This window comes from Oncorhynchus clarkii, chromosome 27 (genome assembly GCF_045791955.1).
Source record: "Oncorhynchus clarkii lewisi isolate Uvic-CL-2024 chromosome 27, UVic_Ocla_1.0, whole genome shotgun sequence".
In the NCBI taxonomy this organism is placed as follows: Eukaryota; Metazoa; Chordata; class Actinopteri; order Salmoniformes; family Salmonidae; genus Oncorhynchus; species Oncorhynchus clarkii.
Genome location: NC_092173.1, coordinates 15,323,165 through 15,343,798, shown reverse-complemented (window position 1 = coordinate 15,343,798; position 20,634 = coordinate 15,323,165). Strand labels below are relative to the sequence as shown.

General features: G+C 40.0%; 1 protein-coding gene and 1 pseudogene across 1 annotated transcript; one reads left to right on the top strand and one right to left on the bottom strand.

Moving 5' to 3' along the window:
• Positions 1 to 9,759: 9,759 nt before the first annotated feature.
• LOC139385977 (olfactory receptor 11A1-like) lies at positions 9,760 to 10,710 on the top strand. The gene has a single exon (XM_071131295.1). It carries the CDS (start codon positions 9,760 to 9,762, stop codon positions 10,708 to 10,710), a length of 951 nt encoding a protein of 316 aa, XP_070987396.1.
• Positions 10,711 to 15,909: 5,199 nt separating this feature from the next.
• LOC139385987 (caspase a-like) lies at positions 15,910 to 19,100 on the bottom strand (annotated as a pseudogene).
• Positions 19,101 to 20,634: the final 1,534 nt, after the last annotated feature.

The following is a 20,634-nucleotide window of genomic DNA, read 5'->3' as shown; positions in this document are numbered from 1 at the left end:
ACAGTTGAAACTGGAGCAGCAGCACGGCCAGGTGGACTGGGGACAGCAAGGAGTCATCATGTCAGGTAGTCCTGAGGCATGGTCCTAGGGCTCAGGTCCTCCGAGAGAGAGAAAGAAAGAGAGAAAGAGAGAATTAGAGAGAGCACACTTAAATTCACACAGGACACCGAATAGGACAGGAGAAGTACTCCAGATATAACAAACTGACCCTAGCCCCACGACACATAAACTACTGCAGCATAAATACTGGAGGCTGAGACAGGAGGGGTCAGGAGACACTGTGGCCCCATCCGAGGACACCCCCGGACAGGGCCAAACAGGAAGGATATAACCACACCCACTTTGCCAAAGCACAAGTGAAGCTGTTATTACTAAAATAGTCAGGAAGGTTTTTAAATTAGGACGATTTTCTGGGAATTCTCGGTGTCGAAGTTTGCGACTACAGACAATTATAATAATATAGTTATTGGCGGGGAAACTCAATCATTTTAATAGCGGGACACCAAGGTTCGTATTTCAGCTTTGAAACCGATAGACTAAAATTGATTTTAGATTGTAATTCATCTATTTGTATGCTTTGCCTTAAAAATAAGGTCGCTAGTGTTTGTATAAGATATGAACTGAACGGTTAATATGTTGTTTAGATTGAATTGAAAAAATAAGTCATTAAAAATAATGGCGAGACAATTTCGATGTAATACGCTATTTTGCCCAAAATGATCTGCTAGAATAATTTATTGAGATGGGAGTCGTATTTAAATAAATGTATTATAGAAGAGAAAGTCACCTAAACCGGGTTAAATGTAGGGAATAACGGAGAGATACGATACAGTTTTGTGCCACCAGGATGATATATTTTTTTGTGAATCGACTGACATACGATAAATTTAGCACAGAACATGGTACGTTTAAATGTTAGGGTATAGAAAGTTGAGAAGTTTGGTTGGTTTTACTTTGTTGATAGAATTTAAAGCATAACTCAATCTGAATAGGGAATATACATTTTACAGAGGCAGGCTGACTTTGCGGCGTCGTTTTACGTTGACAACATCGTTCCTCAAATTTAAACAGAGAAAATGGGTTGTGGCATTTAGAGGGAAAATGCGTGCATTATAGCTTAGAGTTACTTTTCAAAAGTGGCTAAAAGTTCTAAATAATTTTTAGTCCGAAAAGATGCTACAGCTAGCAACAGAATTGCTAGGCATTCAATTGGGCTATATAGTGCACTACTTTAGACGAGAGTCCTATTCCCTATATAGTGCACTACTTTGGACTATAAAATAGGTAAGAATAGTTGAATCGTAAAAAGTTGTGATTGTTTTTCCGAGTATTGATTTTTGGTTAGGTAACGCCAGTGAATTCGAACAAGAAGTTAATATTAAAAAGTTTGTAATATTAATAGTTAATAATATTCTAAAATTAGTATTCTTAAAACATTATCTGTTTTCATTACGGGGAACAAGTAAATGTCTTATCTTAAAGGGACAGTGCACGTTTATCACAGTGGTTTGAGTGTATGGCAGTGTATAAAATATTTTGGGACGACAATTTGGAGATAGACTGAATGAGTTACATGAAACGTTGAGGGATTTAAAATGAATGATGTGAAGGGATTATCATAATTATTAGGTTCCGTTGTTGTAGTAAACGTTTGGGTTAAGGGGATTTCCCTGTTCCCAGAGACAAGATATTTTAAAGGGGTACACTCACATGTCGAATATTAGGAGTTTTAATTAGACAAGTGAATAATGTATTGGGAATAGAGTCGTAATTAATTAAGTCAAAGACGAGACAGTTACTTAAATCAAAATGAATTCTAAATAATAACGAAGAGACAATTACGATTTATGCCCATCGAAATGTTCGTATAAATTTAGCGAATTGAGAGATGAGAGATGTTGATTGATGTTGTAAATTCTAATTCAGGATTCAACAGATGTGATAAATTAGATTTGGTTTATCGAACCCAATTATTTACTGTTCATTGAAAGTCGTTGTGGATCGGCTCTAGGCTGAGCGCTTGTTGATGACATCACTCACAAGGCACTTTTGTCGCCACGGAAATTATGTTGTGACTGGGGGTAACGGAGAAAATTGTTTGCTGATAAAAGTGTTTTGTTTAATTGGTTACTGGTTATGGTCAATTTTAGGGTTTGATTTAATTTAATTAATCATTGTATTCTGGTGTGTTTAAGTAGGATTCCTTATTCCGGGATGGATGGAAGTTATCTAAAATATGTAAATTGAAGGAGCCATGGGAGAATGCGTTTACATTTTTATTAAATATCTGGGATTAAATTACGGATTTCTTACACAGAGAAATGTACAACATTTGCAGCAGAGGGAAAAAGTCATACATTGGATAATAATGTTATCTGGTTAATTGTATCTAAGGGTAGCATGTTCATTTAAGTAAACATATACATTGACGTTGTTTAAAATTTATGATTAATGATTTGAGGTAAAGGGGAATTATCATTAGCTTTAGTTTATAGTTCACTTTTGAGTTTCTGAATCGAAGTAGCATAGTGAATGCTAGTTAGGCGTTTTGTGTTCTTCTGGGAAAATTGATGTTTAGGTGTCTCACTTTTAGATGTTTCCTGGGATTATAATCTTGGGGAGAGTGGGTGAGATTGAGGGAATAAACGACCAAATTGAAAAAGACCTGGAACTTTATTAATTTGTTTATTAATTAAGGTTTGCAAATATATACACATAAAACATTTGTTAGGACTATTTGTTTTAGTGCAAAGGTATTTTAAAGAGGCACGCTCACATATGGAACTTTATGAGTTTTTATTTTCTGAGTTTTAATTACACAAGTGAATTTTTTGGGGATTTTAAGAATAAAGGGTTCTTTAATATGTCTAATGTAGTATGGAGCATGACTATAAAAGGGTGGTATGACCTATTGACCTTATCATGGCTATCTTTTGGGGTCTGATCAGCCTCAGGGGAGAGCCATTTGTATAATGAATTTGTGGTCATTTGGGTTACTAGTTTTAAGGTAAATTAATTATAATGGAGTTTTAGTTTGGGGTTTAGAATTATGGTTTGAATCACTGATGAGAAAGTGTTTCAGGATTCTGTTTTACAATATTAGCTGTGAAGTTTTTGAATTGGCTATTATTGATTTGGTATTACAACAGAAAATAATCCTATTTATCATTGAGAATAAATAGGGGGAGATAAAACATGGTCCTTTGAGGTTTGGACAGGAGTTAAGCCAATAGGGCAGGAAATTACATAGAAAAATAAGTTTCAGTTCATAGGGGTGATAAACTACTGTAGATAAGGTATTCCACACTATGCAACATATATTAAATTCATGTTATTGTCAGATAGAATACTGAGGATCTCTGAAGGAAAGAGCTTGTAAGTGTAGGAAGGATTTTGAATATGGTTAGCATTCATTTTGGCTTTGTTTGACTATTAGGAGGTTTTTATTTAAATAATATTACATTTGACAGGAATATATGACATCTGTGATGATTTAGGATTTTTGTAAGGATTAAGATAGATTGATTAAGGAAATGTAAGGACTTTAGAGATTGCCACTTATAGACATGTTTTTTCTAAAATCAATGATTTTAGATAGTCAAACAGTGAGACGCTTAGTGGCATTTGAGAGATAGGAAAGAAAGGAATTACTGTTTAAATTGGTAAATATATATATTTAAGAACATATATAAATAGCACAGATACTTCTTAAACTAGATAAGACACTTGACAGAGAATTGATACAGGATTGATATGAATGGATGCCCAAGGGAGAATTGGACATACATGATAATGTCAGAATATAAGGATAATTTACTAATCCTACCTAAGTCATTATTTAGGCAGAACCAGGTATCAAAAGGGGGATGGGTAAATTAGTGGCCTATTGGATAATAAACTAATAATAAAAAATGTTTAGCTAACAAATAGGCATAGAAGTTAAAGATATAATCAGATAAAACATATGAGAAACTGTTTGTTAACCAAGCCTGTATGTCCAGGATTTTATGCATTACAGGTGAACTACAGGTGAAGTCACTCAATCCAGTCCCAGAGGCTTGTTGGGGGGACCATACCAAGGACGCCTGGTGACAGCTAGCTGAAAGAGCTACCCGGATTCATATCACACGGCGGGAGGGTAAGACACAATGACACTGTCGAACAATAAACTGTGTTCGAGAGGAGAACTATAATTAACAGAATTCCGGGGGCCATCTCTCGAATGAAGAAAATCCTTCCTGTCTTTTCACCCCTGTTTTTGTTCATAGAAGTGAAGGTGTGTCTGGCTCTTGCTAGTGATGTGTTCTCGGGGAGAGGGTGGGGCTTCACATGGGCGCTGTTCGTCTGAGCTGTCTTATCGTGGGTGCCATATTCCTACTTGAGTATGCGGAGAGTGGTAATTTGACCCATGGTTTAGACAATGAGGATTTTGTTCCAAAACAAGCATAAGAGATCCCTAGATCTGGGTAGACAGGAAGTTAGAGTAGAGGTTGGGAAGGATCTCTCAATGGAGTTTTATGTAGACCAAATGGGGTCTCTAACTACATGGCAGTCTAGGACTCTGAGCCATTATGGTATATATCGGTGCAGGTCCCCATATTGATCGTGGACACAGGTCATAGCTCATATGGAGAGAGAGGGCTATATGAATCCACTCACCCAGTATGGAAGGAGGTGGAGTATAGTGAAGGTGAGAGTTTTTGACTGTAATCCAGAGAGAGGGATGTATTGCATAAAGATACGCCTTACCCTTTAAACAGTAATGAAGGAGGATCTAGGGTTGTGGTATGATGGATATGACCCGTTTTTGGTCAACACCCTAGTATGGTTCCGGGTAGAGGAGGTTAGGCCAGTATGGTAAAGCTGTTCACGAAAGCAGGAATGCCAGATAATGACAGTTGCATTGATTTGCACTATTTATGTCCACAGGTTCCTCCCTTTACAGTGACCGGAGGAGATTATTACCGTTTGGCCCAGTACAGTACTCTTGGGAATTGATGTCAGGGCGAGGTTTTACCGGCAGATTGAACAGGATTATGCTCCCTTGTACATTTGGGACTGCCTTTCACACTCATTCAACACCAAGACATGAAGTTTAGCCAAATGGGAGAAAAGAGCTACTCCATCTGGGTCTTTTGATGACAAAGTATACATTGATAACATTGGGGTTCCACGGGGGGTGCCAGATGAGTTCAAAGCAAGAAATCAGATCCTAGCAGGATTAGAGTTAAGCATTTCCGGGTGGTCTACTCTCAATAAGAACGTGGACTGGATTAATTATATTTAGTATAATCAACAGCGCTTTACCAATTATACCAGAGATGCTATTAAAGGTTTTGCAGAACAGACTGAAGCAACCAGCCTGATGGCTTGGCAGAATAGAATTGCATTAGATATGTTATTGGCTGAAAAGGGAGGAGTATGCGTGATTTTTGGGACCATGTTTGTGCTTACATCCCAAATAACACAGCTCCGGAAGAATCAGTGACCGAAGCCTCAGCTGGTTTGACCACCCTGGCTCACGGTTTGGCAGAAAACTCTGGGGTGGATACTTATCTGACTAATTGGTTTGATAGTACGTTTGGAAAATGGAAAAATATTATGATCACTGTATTATGGACTACATTCACCTGTGTGACTGTTTTAGTTTTATGGGGCTGTTGTCTAATTCCCTGTGTACGAGGCCTTATTTCCAGGACTCTGGAGAAATCGATGACAATAGATGGTGAGGTGCCAGCCGATTCCAGGTTCTGACCCGTGGAGTGCTGAATGCATGTCTACAGAACAAGTGAACGAATCTGGATCCTTCATTTGCGGGGAATTTATATTTGATGAGACCATTTTTGATATTTAGGGAGGTTAGGTTGTATCTTGTTTCAATATTAAACTGTTGTTTTATGAAGATTGTAACGAAAATCCTGATAAGAAGAATTATGATTCTGATGTAGGCCTGAGAAACAGTCAGTGCGAATGCAAGTAGTGGGTTATGTTTAGGTGATGTTTTGATAACAATAAATATTTCTAATAAAAATAGAAATAGGCTTTTTAATATTACAATATAACTACGTGTGATTGGATGTATAATATTTAATCAAAGGGTGGATATGTTAAGGGAATTGTTATCAATGATGACTAATTATGTATACATTTCAATCAGGACTGACTAATCAGAATACTATTATGTTACTGTATATGTACTAATCAGAATACTATTATGTTACTGTATGTGTATGAATTTTCTTTTTAATCTTAGTACTGAACATAATGTGTGCAAATATAATCAAGAATTAGAACAATGACTGTCATTTCCTTGGCAGAAATGAATGAACTATATCGCCAGACTGGCTAGAATGCTTATCTACACAGGCTGACCTTGGCTCTAGGCGAGGTGGGAAGGCTTGAGAACTATAGAGCCTTTCTACCAGTGTCAAGAAGAAACGGAACATTTAGAAAACGCTGACGTCATTTTCAGTTTATAACCTGTGGTAAAATGTGTAAGGAGCAGTACTCTCGTAAATAAAGGCTGCTGTTTGACTTTAAGACTATCCTTATGAATTGACAGAGTGTTTGATTTTAATTGGGTATTAAAACAGAGTAATTTAATTCCTGCAACAACTAGTCATGGTGTGATCATAACAACATACAGGAACTCAAGTCCTTTTTCTCTCCTGACCTAGAATTCCTTACAATCAAATGCCGACTTGATTATCTTCCAAGAGAATTCTCTTTGATTATAATCACAGCCGTGTATGTGCCCCCCAAGCAGACACCTGAAAGAACTTCATTGGACTCTATGTAAACTGGAAACCACATATCCTGAGGCTGCATTTATTGTAGCTGGGGATTTTAACAAAGCTAATCTGAAATCAAGGCTCCCTAAATTTTATCAGCATATCGAATGTGCAACCTGGGCTGGCAGCATTCTGGATCATTGCTACTCTAACTTCCGCGACGCATACAAAGCCCTCCCTAGCCCTCCTTTCGACAAATCTGACCACGTCTCCATTTTGTTGCTCCCAGCCTATAGACAGAAACTAAAACAGGAACCACCCGTGCTCTGGTCTGTTCAATGCTGGTCCGACCAATCAGATTCAAGATTGCTTCGATCACGTGGACTGGAATATGTTCCAGATAGCCTCAGACAACCAAATTGATGTACAGTATATGCTGATTCGGTGAGCGAGTTAATTAGCAAGTGCATCGGTGATGTTGTACCCACGGTGACTATTAAAACCTTCCCCAACCAGAAACCTTGGATTGATGGCAGCGCAAAACTGAAAGCGCGAGCCACTGCTTATAATCAGTCACGGCAAGGTGACTGGAAACATGACCAAATACAAAGAGCGTAGCTATTCCCTCCACAAGGCAATCAAACAAGCGAAGTGTCAGTATAGAGACAAGGTAGAGTCGCAATTCAACGGCTCAGACACGAGACGTATGTGGCAGGGTCTACAGTCAATCACGGATTACAAAAATAAAACCAGCCCCGTCGCAGACACCGGCGTCTTGCTCCCAGGCAAATTAAACAACTCCTTTGCTCGCTTTGAGGACAATACAGTGCCACTACCAAAACCTTCGGGCTCTCCTTCAACGCGGCCAACGTGAGTAAAACATTTAAACGTGTTAACCCTCGCAAGGCTTCCGGCCCAGACGTGATCCCTAGCCACGTCCTCAGAGCATGCGCAGACCAGCTGGCTGGTGTGTTTATGGACATATTCAGTCAATCCCTATCCCCGTCTGATGTTCCCACATGCTTCAAGAGGGCATTGCTTCTTCTGAGGCTGAGGGGTTATTTTCCGAAGGCGCATGGCACTGTGGTGCTGCATGGAGATCACAAGTTCTTCAACTGGGCAGCAGTGACGTGATGAAGAGAATATCCTATGGGATGACTAACTAAGACCACTGCAACAGACTTATTTTAAAGTGTGGGAATAGGTTTATGCCAAACTTAGGCTATGTTTAACCTCTCTAGGGGGTGTGGGACGCTACCGTCCCACCTGGCCAACATCCGGTGAAATTGCAGAGTGCCAAATTCAAATTAAATTACTATAAATATACTTTCATTATATGTGTTTGTATGTTCACAGATTAAATTTCACGTTTACGTTTCATGTTTCACGCATGGCTTTTCTTACGAGTTTAACAATTTACATGTGGATTTTTTTACGATCCTAACGATATGTACGTTCAATGTTTTGGCAGCTATCTGGCTCCATATGCAACATTTGTTAACAGACACCTCAAACTAGTTTTAACTATTCTATTTCAATGCCATGGGTAGCTACATCTGTTTTGCAACAATGTTTGTTTTGCAACAAGAGTATCACATAAAAGTGGAAGATAAAGTTTGCCAGTTGTCTGCATTGAGTTTCTTGTTTAAGTTACACATTTTGTAGTAATTCACCTGTATTCAGCCTCCCCTGGGGGATCTAACCTTGAATGGCAAGATCCTTGAACAAAGACTTCATTCCATATGTAAAATGCTCACCTGCCATGCATAGTTACCAAGTTCATCAAGTTTAAAGTGTAACTTTGTCTTGTGGGGGCAGTATGGCTTTGAGAAAATATTTTCAACCACAAAGTTAATTGTGAATGTCAAATAGCATGTTAGTTAACAGCCAATTGCACAGGAATTATAAATGTTTTGATATTTTAAGGTAGGCTATTGTTTTCTATTTCCTAATTTTAAATCCGTCTGCCTCGCGGATATAACCGCAGGGACTGAAGCTAATGAGTCAACCCGCGCATCACTAAAACACACACTCTCTCTCTCTAATATCGATGTAACTGCTCCAGATCAAATGAAAATTGGGATGAACCATGCAACACTCCCTGGTCCAGGGCCAGCTCTAGCCTTTTGGATGACCTAAGCGGGATTTGGCAGCGGAGAGAAAATCTTGCAGGCTACTTATTATTCTTATTGGCTGAGCCGGCACTGCACTGACCTAACCACCCATGGGACACTGAGAGTCACACCATGACAATTCAATTATTTGTGTCATTCGAGTTCAAGTAAACACACTGCTGTATACTGTTTTTTTTCTTCCTTTAAAAGGTATAAAAGGTCAGGGATGTGACAGTACTTTAGTGTGGAATAGTCCACTGACACAGAACATACATTTGTAGGCATATGTCTATATCACAGCAGTCTGGAGAAAGATACAAGGTGATCTAGACTTAAATCCTGTTTTAAAGATATATGTACATATTTTTATTGATGTTTTGACTCTTCATTCAGACAGTAAGGAAATTAGAGGAGGACACAGGCAAGTGGGAGAATCAGTGAGGAAGGTGGACAGGGATTGAACCCTCTAATGGTAAGATGTATGTGACTTATGATGAGGAGCATTACCACACCACAGCTCTGTATGACTAGCATCCTGTTTGATTCACACACTATGACTGCAGTGTTTGTAAGTGTAACAGTAAAGCAAAGACCGGTAAACTGTAACTGTGTCAATTGCGTTTGTTATTCAAAATATGAATGTTATTGAACTACAGTAGGGATGAATGATGTTTGCTTTATGTTCTACTCCGTGTCCATCACAGCCACAGGTAACAATGTTTTTCCATGGTGATGCCTATGGGGGTAATCACTTTGAATAGTAACACTGTGGCAATAATGCAAATAATTGATGGCAATTCTAAGAATGAAGAAATGTTGAATCAATAAGAGATTAATAATTTCACCTGATAGACAGTGTTTTCCTTCACTTGTGAACTAAATATATCTACAAATACTTCTATACTATTGGGAAAATGATGAACTCAACACAACTCACGTCATTTATCCTAGCTGGATATAGTGACATTGGACACTTAAAGTACTTGTATTTCATTATATTAACTGTCCTATACGTCTCCATAGTTTTTGCGAACACAGTGCTTATTGTGGTTATATGTATGGAGAGGAGCCTTCATGAACCCATGTATCTGTTTCTGTGCAGTTTGTTTGTAAATGACTTGTATGGTACCACTGGTTTGTTTCCGGCTCTCATGACTCATTTGGTTTCAGATGACCATACAGTTTCCACTGTGTGCTGTTACATACAGATATTTGTCTTGTACACATATGGATCTATTGAATTCAGCAATTTAGCAGTCATGTCCTACGACAGGTACCTTGCTATATGTTATCCACTACAGTATAACGTCATCATGACACCCAGCAAGGTGTGTATTTTAATTTGTGTAATATGGTTGTACTCTTTTGCAAAATTCAGCATACAACTGTCTTTAACTATTCGTTTGCAATTGTGTGGAAACGTCATAGACAAAGTGTATTGTGACAACTACCTGCTAGTTAAACTTGCCTGTTCAACTTCAGACACGACAGTTAATAACATCTATGGACTCTGTGGTATTGTTTTGTCTGTCACTGTCCCTTTAATTACTATTGTGTTGTCTTATATTAAGATTCTGACCATTTGTTTGAAATCTTCAATCGAGACCAGACAGAAAGCTTTCAGCACCTGTTCTCCTCATCTGGCCTCGCTGCTCAACTTCTCTTTCGGCTGTTTCTTAACTCTGCTCCAAAGTAGATTTGATAGCCCTATGAGAAATGTTCCAACTGTACTTCACACTTTTTTATCAGTGTACTATCTCATGTGCCAGCCACTTTTAAATCCTATTGTGTATGGAGTTAGGATGGCTAAAATCAGACAGGCTTGTAAATACATACTACCTGTAGGTCTGTACCCTAAAACATAAGCTAGACATTAGTGTGACGTTTTCCGTACTGATTATTAGATTTTTGTGATGTTGACTTGTGTTTTGTTACTGATAGTTTTGTTTACTGATAGGCTAGTCGCTATAATGAATTAGGCAGAGGATGGCAAATCAGATGTGTATAACATTTGCTAATTTATGAAATAATGTCATATAAAAAAAAATAAACAGAAGAAGTTCATGACTTTGAATTCCTTACTTAAATGTAAGTATGTAAGGCTGCTTTTACATAGCAAGCTCAATTCTGATCTTTGTTATTGGCATATGATCTGATCTGGTTGGTCAAAAGACAAATTATTGGAGAAATGATCAGAATTAGACTGCCTGTGTAAACGTAGCCAAATAAATCTAGATATGCAAAACTGTCTGGATCAATCAACAACAGTGGATAAATTGATGTAAATGTGTAAAAGGTAAGCCCACCTTATAGCCCACCATTAGGTCTATCACTAATGTAAAATGGGCTCAGTGGGTACATTTTGGGAGAGAAATCTAGGTAAATACTTCAGCATGAAAACAAACTATATTCTTTCTGGACCAGATACCTTTATTGAGATAAGGCATCTTGTTTTTCCAGGGTCACTGTGAGATGTTTGACCTACAGAATGTAATAATCCAATAAGGCTCATGAGGATGTATGTATAAAACACATTGGTTAATGTACTCCATCCACACTTTACCATGGGGAAAGCAGACGCCAATAATAAGACCGTAAAGTATAAGTATATAATACCCCTGATAAAGGGAATAGGGTGCAACTTGGGGGGGACACCTTCTGTCATCCCCTCTGGAAGGGTAGGACCTGAAAGTGTACTTGAGAGAATATAGTAGACGGTTGCTGTCCTTTGATTGTCCTCTCGTTGATCTCTTAATGACATCCTCTCCGTGGTCACGATATTTAGTGTGTCATTATGTAACTTGATAGTGCACCTGTTTCTTTGAAGTAAAACACATGTTGAAGTCTAAAGTAATGGCCTGGTGATTGATGTGTAGTGACCTTGTTGAACTTAAAGAAATGTGTTTGAAGTCAAATATGTCAAAAGTATTTTCCGGGGAGGCCTGAGTTTTAACTTTTGAACAGTTCAAACATTTGGGAAGTTTTATAGTAAGCTTGTGGAACTGCTGTGTAGTGAGCTTGTGGAACTGCTGTGTACTGAGCTTGTGACCCATTATAGAATGAACAGGAAAAAGTCATTTCTGGTTAGGTCTACCTGAGTATAAGTAAATCTTACATGCTGACCACACCGCTTCTATCATGTGCGTGAGCGTTGCAAAATAAATGTACACATACTAGTTATTCAATCATTACACCCACACTGCTCGCGCGCGCCAACGAGCGTCTGCATTGCCAGGCACTAAAATAGAAGTTGCTTCTATTAGTGGCGCAGAACGTGCTGAAAGTCCTGCCTCTCCCATCTCCTCATCGGCTTTTAGAAGCATAAGCCCATGTGGCATCTCCTCGTTGGTTATACCCACGTGGGTGATTGAAAGATGAACGGATGTTGGTTGTGGTAATACACTTTATGAAAGTTAGTAGCAAATTGCCATATAATGTCCAAAGAAGAAAAAGCCTGGAAGGAGGAGAGATGGCTAGAAACAATTCAGTTGACCGTTTTATGTGTAGATTAATTGTTGGATTAGAGGACCTTGAGCATTTCAGATAAAATAGCAACTCAATATGTATATCTCAGGACAAATTAGCTAGCAACAGCAAGATAGCTATCTAAATAGGACAAATTAGCTAGCAACTGCAAGCTAGCCAAATTGCCATAAATGTTTAATGCTTTTCGACCCATCCCCAAATTAATATAATTGGTTCAGAGTTTGTTTTGATATTTCAACCTGCTTGTCATGATCACGTTTGGTGTGGGGTAACAAAATCAATTTGCGCACAATGGCGCACGCGGATGCACACGCGTGTCTGGTTTGGGCATGGTGTTAGCTTTGTCCTGTGAACACCATGAGCGAGAAGAAACCTCGAGAGATAAACCACAGAAAACTTGTGGGAGGTTACAAGGAGACAAGGACCATGCTCATGAAAATATTATACAAGGAAGGAAGATAAAACACTTTCCAAAAAAGAAATATAAACATGTATTGGGTAGTAATGTGTAGTATTGTGTAATAATAACATGTATGATCTATATAGAGGTTTAGTAATAAACATTGGTATCAGAGTTTAATATTAGTAAACTTTAATAAACTTGCATAGTAAACTTGAATAATTGTTTAAATGTCTGTACTAAAGGTTTTGTAGAAAATAAAACTTTTGAAAGAACATTTAATTGACCTTCAATTAAATAAATCTTTCTCTCCCTCTGTCTTTCCCCTTGGGTGGGTGTGTGTGGGGCTTGGTTACATGGGGTGGTGTCAGGTTACAAGCGGACACACTAAATATTGTGTGAACATCCGGAGTGGATGTCATTAAGTGGTCAACAAGAGCACACCAAAAACCAAAGGACACAGAAAACCCATCGATCACTGTTTGACAGCAACCGTCTACTATATTCTCTCCTGCCTAAGGAAGCCCAGAGTGACAATAAGGGTCCTCACTTTTACCTGAGCAGGAAAAGTTCTGGGCCTAGGTTTTACACTACAGCTGGGACTAAGGCTCCTCTGTTTTCCCTGGTTAGATCACATGTCCAGGAAAAACTACAGAGGACTAACTACGTAGCCTGGGTACCAGATTGCTTGTGCTAACATTACACTCCTTGTCATTCCATACATGACAAGGAGTTGGAATGATAGTACAAACATATCTGGGGCCAGGCTTCCAACAATGACCTCTCCTCAGACTGTTGTGTTGCATCTCATTCAGACTGAAGCTAACAAGGTAGCCCCTCAACAATACCCAGATACCTGTCAGTGGTATCAGGACTATACTTAATCTGGGGTCAGGAAACTGTCCCTTTGTCAGAGGCTTTCGATTGGTTTCACTGAACCATGTTTTAATTGTACATGGTGCACATAAATAAGATATCTGCTATTGTTGCCTGTCCAGCCCATTGGTGATGTTGCATACTTCTTCTACAGTGTAGAGTGCCAGGCCAGAGTCCACACACATACATTGTTATAACAGGATCATAGGCCACTAACACAGTCTGTTGCTACAGTGCCTTGCGAAAGTATTCGGCCCCCTTGAACTTTGCGACCGTTTGCCACATTTCAGGCTTCAAACATAAAGATATAAAACTGTATTTTTTTGTGAAGAATCAACAACAAGTGGGACACAATCATGAAGTGGAACGACATTTATTGGATATTTCAAACTTTTTAAACAAATCAAAAACTGAAAAATTGGGCGTGCAAAATTATTCAGCCCCCTTAAGTTAATACTTTGTAGCGCCACCTTTTGCTGTGATTACAGCTGTAAGTCGCTTGGGGTATGTCTCTATCAGTTTTGCACATCGAGAGACTGAATTTTTTTCCCATTCCTCCTTGCAAAACAGCTCGAGCTCAGTGAGGTTGAGGGGGTCCGGCATACGCTGTCAGATCCATACTGAAATCTCGACGTCATGGGGGTCGGCTCCAGTATCTGGTGGACTTGGAGGGGTATGGCCCAGAGGAGCGGTGTTGGGTTACGGTGGAGGACATTCTGGACACCAACATCATCTGTGATTTCCACCTTTGCCACCCGGACCGACCCGCTCCTCATCCTTGGGGTCGTCCCTCTGGACGGTGTCTTCCTGCGGCTGGAGCCGCGCATCAGAGGGGAGGTACTGTCACATCTTCTCCTGCTCCTCCCCTCCGGTGTACGACGTCGCCAGAATACTAACCATCGGTCCTGGGATTCATCATTACGCACACCTGGCACTCATCATTACGCGCACCTGTTAGTCATTATGATTCACACCTGGACTTTACCTTCATTATTTCTTCCCCTTTATGTCACTCATGTTTTCTCACCAGTTACCGGCGTTTCGCCATATGGATTTGTCTCGTTCCTGGTTTTGTTGTTTTAGTAAACGTTTCACCTGCACCTGCTTCCCGACTCACAGCTCCGTTATTACACTACACATAGAGAGACAGAGGGGCGCTGTTTCGCTCGCTCAGATGCTTTCTCCGGTGAGATACATTCAGCCTCTTGTGAATTTAAGGAAAATTCTGAAACACAGAGAAAGATAAACTATTAGTCTTTTTCTTGGTCAATCTTTTGGGGGAAGCCCGGCTTCCCTTGGCATCCATTAATGCACACCACTCCTGGGAAGTCAGACCCAGCCAATCAGAATGAGTTTTCCCCCACAAAAGGGCTTTATTACAGACAGAAATACTCCTCCTCAGCTTCTTGATACGCCATACCTGTCAAGTGGATGGATTATCTTGAAAAAAATGCTCATTAACAGGGATATAAACAAATTTGTGCACAAAATTTGAGAGAAATATGCTTTTTGGGCGTATGGAAAATTTCTGGGATCTTTTATTTCATCTCATGAAAAATGGGACCAACACTTTATTAATTGCGTTTGTATTTCTGTTCAGTATAATTAAAAAAAAATATATATAACCTTCATTCCAGAGCCTGGGTGCCGAGCAGTTATGCCAAATTGGCCACTGGTAACCATACCAGCCTACTGTAGTTTCATTCATACCAAGTAGCACACAGGAGTAGCAACTCAGCTTGAATAGACCTGCTAGTCATTGAAAAAACATTTTATGATGGAGATAAGTCATAGGTTTAAACATCATCTATGGTATAAAAAATCTACATCTCCTTCCCGAAATAATAGTAGCACCAATCCATAGGCAAGCTTGCTCACTGTCTAACAATAGTGGATAGGCAAAATTAACCTACTTTTCATTTGTAGCCAAAGGCATATCCCATCTAAATGTTTTTGAGTGCTGTGAGATCTTTTAATTTGGCACACAGTGCTTTTGTCACCCAGACTTATTTTGCTTATCTTCCAAATGTTAAAACAGGAATGGCCAATCTTCCTCCTGGAAAGCTACTGGGTAGCCTACCCTATAGACTTTTGTTTCAGCCCTGCTCTAACACACCTGATTCTACTAATTAGCTGCTGATCTTGACTTTGATTAGCTGAATCAGGTGTGTTAGAGCAGGGCTGGAACAAAAGACTACCTAGCTCTAAAGGATAATATTTTAATTTGCTAATAATACAGAATTTGTTGATGATAAAGTAATGTGTTAAAAGGTTAATTATAAGTATAAATTAAAACATAATGTTTGACACCAAACACTTTATTGTGATGTATGGTTTCATACAGAAAAACTGAAACAATGTTCCTCCCTTATTCCTCCATTGTGATTACAGTACAATGTATCAACCATCACAACTACTCAGAGGCCTGGGAAGAGGTAGAAGTGCTTTGTTAGAGTGGCTCGGTCTTTGGTTGGCATCTGTCTGCCTTTTCCCATGTGAAAATCTTCAAAGCGAACCATGACCTGTATGGAAGAAAATACCAACATGTTATTGTGGCTCAAAGTAAATCAAAGGTGATCAATTATTCCATACAGCGCAATGAGGAAAGAACATTGTCAACTGTTCTGTTTCCAGATACTTGCCTTCCTGAATAATTCTTCTATATGATCATCACAGGCATAGGTGTTGAATGTCTCCATGATGTGTTGGATAAAAAAGGTGACCATCTTTGGATCTCTGTAGGACTTAGTATCTGAAAGGGCAGGGAATGTAATGAGGGTTTACTCACAGTGATTTACAAACAATATAATGCCCGAGAATGTGTTAATATGACCCACTAACCTGGTGTACAGGACAGGAGGGAGATGAAGTCCTTTTCGTTGTGTTCCCTCTTGATTGAGTCACTCTCTAACTCCAGGTCATGGCTGGGCCCAGGCACCGCGTCACTGACCCAAACAAACCCGTCATTGCCTGAAATAACAGGCAAATCCTCTTTAATATGACATCAGGTTTAGGGTCCCCTTCCTTGTAGTGGACACCCATGATGGCTCCCAGCTCCCCGTGAGACATCATCACCACGAAGACGCTGTCCGACAATAAGTGCTCCTCACGTTTAGAGAATGCTTTCACAGCCTCGTCCATCTCCTGCAAGAGCACACTGAGTCAGTCATAGGGGAGACAAACCATAGACTAAGGAAACATGTAGACATTCTTCTGGAGGCAGGGGAGATGTTTCCTCCCCCTGTGTACCTGTCCAGACAGGTTTCTATGTTTCACCACATCATATCCCAGATCCCTGAGAAGCCTCTCTATGTTCTCCTCGTCCTTCACTGCACCTCGTCTCAGCATGCTCTTATCATCAAACTCCACGTTGTTTATGAGCAGGGCCAGACGCTTCTGACTTGCTTCGAGCGAAGCAATGACAGGTGCAAAGGTTATTTAACAGAAATACAGCCTAGCAACAATTCAACTCAATCAAAATATGTGGGAAAATTGGTCCCAATTTACAAGTCGTCCTAAAACCACTCTGTAATAATAATTGTTACACAGTTATTGCAGTTTGTGAAATTACAAATTGAAACTTTGATAGTTTGTTTACACTGTAGGACTTTCACGCCAATACTTATTTTTTAAATATATATTTTTTAAATGTATTGTAACTCAAATGACTGTGTATCCTAAACTGTGCCACGGGTAACCCCAGGGGTTCATTAGCAAGCTCATTGGTCTAATAAAATAACTATAAACTCAGATGCTAATTCTTTTGGGGCACTCAGAAAACCGATACTTGTACACTGATCTATCCTTTGACAACCAAGTGGAGCTCAAACCTCAAAAAGTCACTGGTGCTGGGGATGAGGACAGAGGACACTTGGCACACCTCCTGCTGTGACAACTGGGGCGATGATGGTGCTGCAGGGAAAACGCAGCATGTTACATTTAATTTACAGTATCTGCAAAGTAAAAAAAAAAACTCTTATCAGGTCTAAGAAAAGTTTGGGATTGTGACAGACCTCACTGAATGGTGCATCAGTTTCACTCACTCATCTTGGCCGGCTGCCTGGGGTCCAGACCCAATTTGTCATAAAGTCCAGGATCTCTCTCCTGAACTCGGGCAATCATCTTCTCACTGGCTTTCCTCCCTTTCTTCTGCACCATATTGATGAGGCATCGTGCCTGCTTTGTCTTAGTGCTGTTCTCCTCCTTCACTGAGTCTGTTTCTTCATCGTTCAGCACCCGGTCTTCCAAAAGGTCGTCCAGGAGCTGCTTGATCACTGGCTTTGTCACACTGTCTATGAATGTAATGCGTGCATTGGAGAGCACCTTGTCTGGTGAAAGTAAATAGGAATTAATCAGAGCTACAATTTAATCATTGTTGGAGCGATGTCTAAGTCTTATGCATCTGCTTTGTAATTGTGCATACAATGTATTATACACTCCTATTCATCCTTTAAAGTGGCCATCTGCAGCTCGAACTATAACAAGGTTACACCCCGCCACTGATTTGGTAAACAGCTGAGGGATAGGGCTGGTGAAATGTAACCACTCTCAAACTCATGGACAAAGCTATGGATGCAAAGACTGACCATCCATGATATCAACATTATAGTTTTAACCATGTTTTGAGGCTATACAGTGTTTGTTAACAAATAACATTGTTAACACACAAATTAATAAACCAAGTTTATATTTTGATGGGTAGGACAATTGAACTAAACTCATGAGTCATCTATCTATAAGTTATATTCTTCAAGAATCAATGGGTATATCATAAATGTAATACAGACAGACACACATAGCCCTAAAGGACACCGAGGGCTAAGGTACACACACACACAAAGAGAGAAAGATAAACAAATTATCACACACACACACACACAAAGAGAGAAAGATAAACAAATTATCACACATGCACACACACACATTATGTTCCCGATAGAAAAAAAGGAGATAGACCGTGCGTCGTGCAGGTTGGTATTGCGTTCGAAAGCTATAGCGAAAGTGAAAGTATGCATGCCGTAGAAATGCAAAACAATTTCCCAAAATTACAACAAAAACATTGCAATATTCTTTATATTTATATTTGTCAGAGTAGTTCAAATAAATACCATGTTTGTTTAAACTTTTTTACATAAGCCAAACAGCCGATAATGTTTACATTACAATGATTTCCCTGCCATTCCTTAGATGAAGTGGATGAAGCAATGCTTTTCTTTCTGCCAGCTATTTCGGATAGGATAAAGATATGCCTATGCGTTTTCTTGCACTACCTGTTGTCTACCAAATACTTTTCGGCCTGGGCTACTGGAGTTTTAACGTCATAAAAAGTCTTAGCAACTTCCCATATCTTTTATACAGTAACCTGATTGGCAGGTTTGGTGCATAGATTTACATGATTTACATTTACGTGATATGCATTGAAAAATATGTTGTATTTTTCTGATTCACAAGATATACAATTAGGAAAAGTATATTTGTACTTACAATGTACATAGCTAACTTATAACTGTCACATCATATATTGAATGGGCTTTCGTTTACATTTCATTCACTTGTAAATGTCTGTGCAAACGAAAATGATACATTGCAGCTAGTTAAATGCATAACTATGGAGCGATAAGGGGAGCTGCCCTCCCTACTTTAAAGCTATGCTCAAACGGTAAATGCTAAATGGCATCCAATTGGGATTACACTACAACTGAACCCGTTAATTCTGCCACTCCGGGCTCTTGGCCCACCCACCCCTAACGTCAGGTCTCAAAATGGTCTCAAGAGAGCGCTGTTGGATAACGAGGAAGAAGGGTGACGCTAGGTAAACAAACTTGTCTGTCAGAGAAGTCGAGGTCTAACTAGTTTCAAGTGGATATTCGACTGAAGTTCGCGCTTTCAAACCTCAATAGCTTTCAAACCACTTGAGCTACAGACTCCAAATTAGTGTCATGATGTTGGAAAAATTGCGCGCAACATTGCACGATTGTTTTTCACGATTTGGTCATTAATTCACTTTGAAAAGCTAATAAACATGATGAAATGTGAGCAGCATTTTTGTATTCCTAGTTGAATTAGTTAGGGAGCGTGAACAAAGTACAAACTTTTACATTCAAATTTTTCTACATTTAAAATGTCAATAGCTCCTTGGTCATGTGACCTACTGACAAAGAAGGTTCAGAATGTACACTCAGTGGGCCTACACATTGCACACCCTTTAGTTTGTCAATTTTCATCTCACTTAATTTTACATACATTTTTGACATGATCAAATTTCAATTGCTCCCATGTCATGTGACCTCTGACTCCTGGCCTCTAGGCCTACACTCCCTGCCCGCCTGCCTGCCTCTCCCTGGAACTACAGACCTCCAGGCCTCCACACCTACTCTCCCTACCTGATCAACACCCCCCTCCCTTGGCCTTAGAGTATAGCTTACTCACTGGAATTACTAAAAATTTCTAAAGTCCTGCTGTCAGGGACCACGTGCACCTGGTAACCCGAAACAGGCTCTGTGCTCCTGGTGACCCACCCGCTTTTTTCTGCTCACAGACTAAGTCCCCACTCCAAACTCTATGGCCTGAGTGCTACCCCAAGCCCCTGCTTGGACTCGGAGTGCCCCACACTTTGATGGAGGCGTCCTTGTGCACCTAGTAACCTGAAACAAGCTCTGTGCACCTGGTGACCCGCCCACTTTTATCCGTTCAGAGACTAAGTCCCCAACCTCCACAGCCTGAGTGCTGCCCCCAGCCAATGAGTCTGGCCGTCCCTGCTCGGACTCTGAGTGCCCCCCTCCTTAATTAAGGGAGGCCTCCTCGTGCATCTGGTGACCTTTTTACTTCCACAGTGAGTCCCAACCTGACTCACAGTCCCAGCAGAGGACGGGCCCGGACGGATGGGCGATCACCACCTAGCCCCCCACCTATCCAGAGCCCAATGTCAATGTCGTATGCCTTCTACCCGCCTGCCATGGCTCTCTCACACTCTGTGTTTGGCCCCTGGCCCTTCTGCATGCACCTGGTAACCCATAAGAAAAGAAGG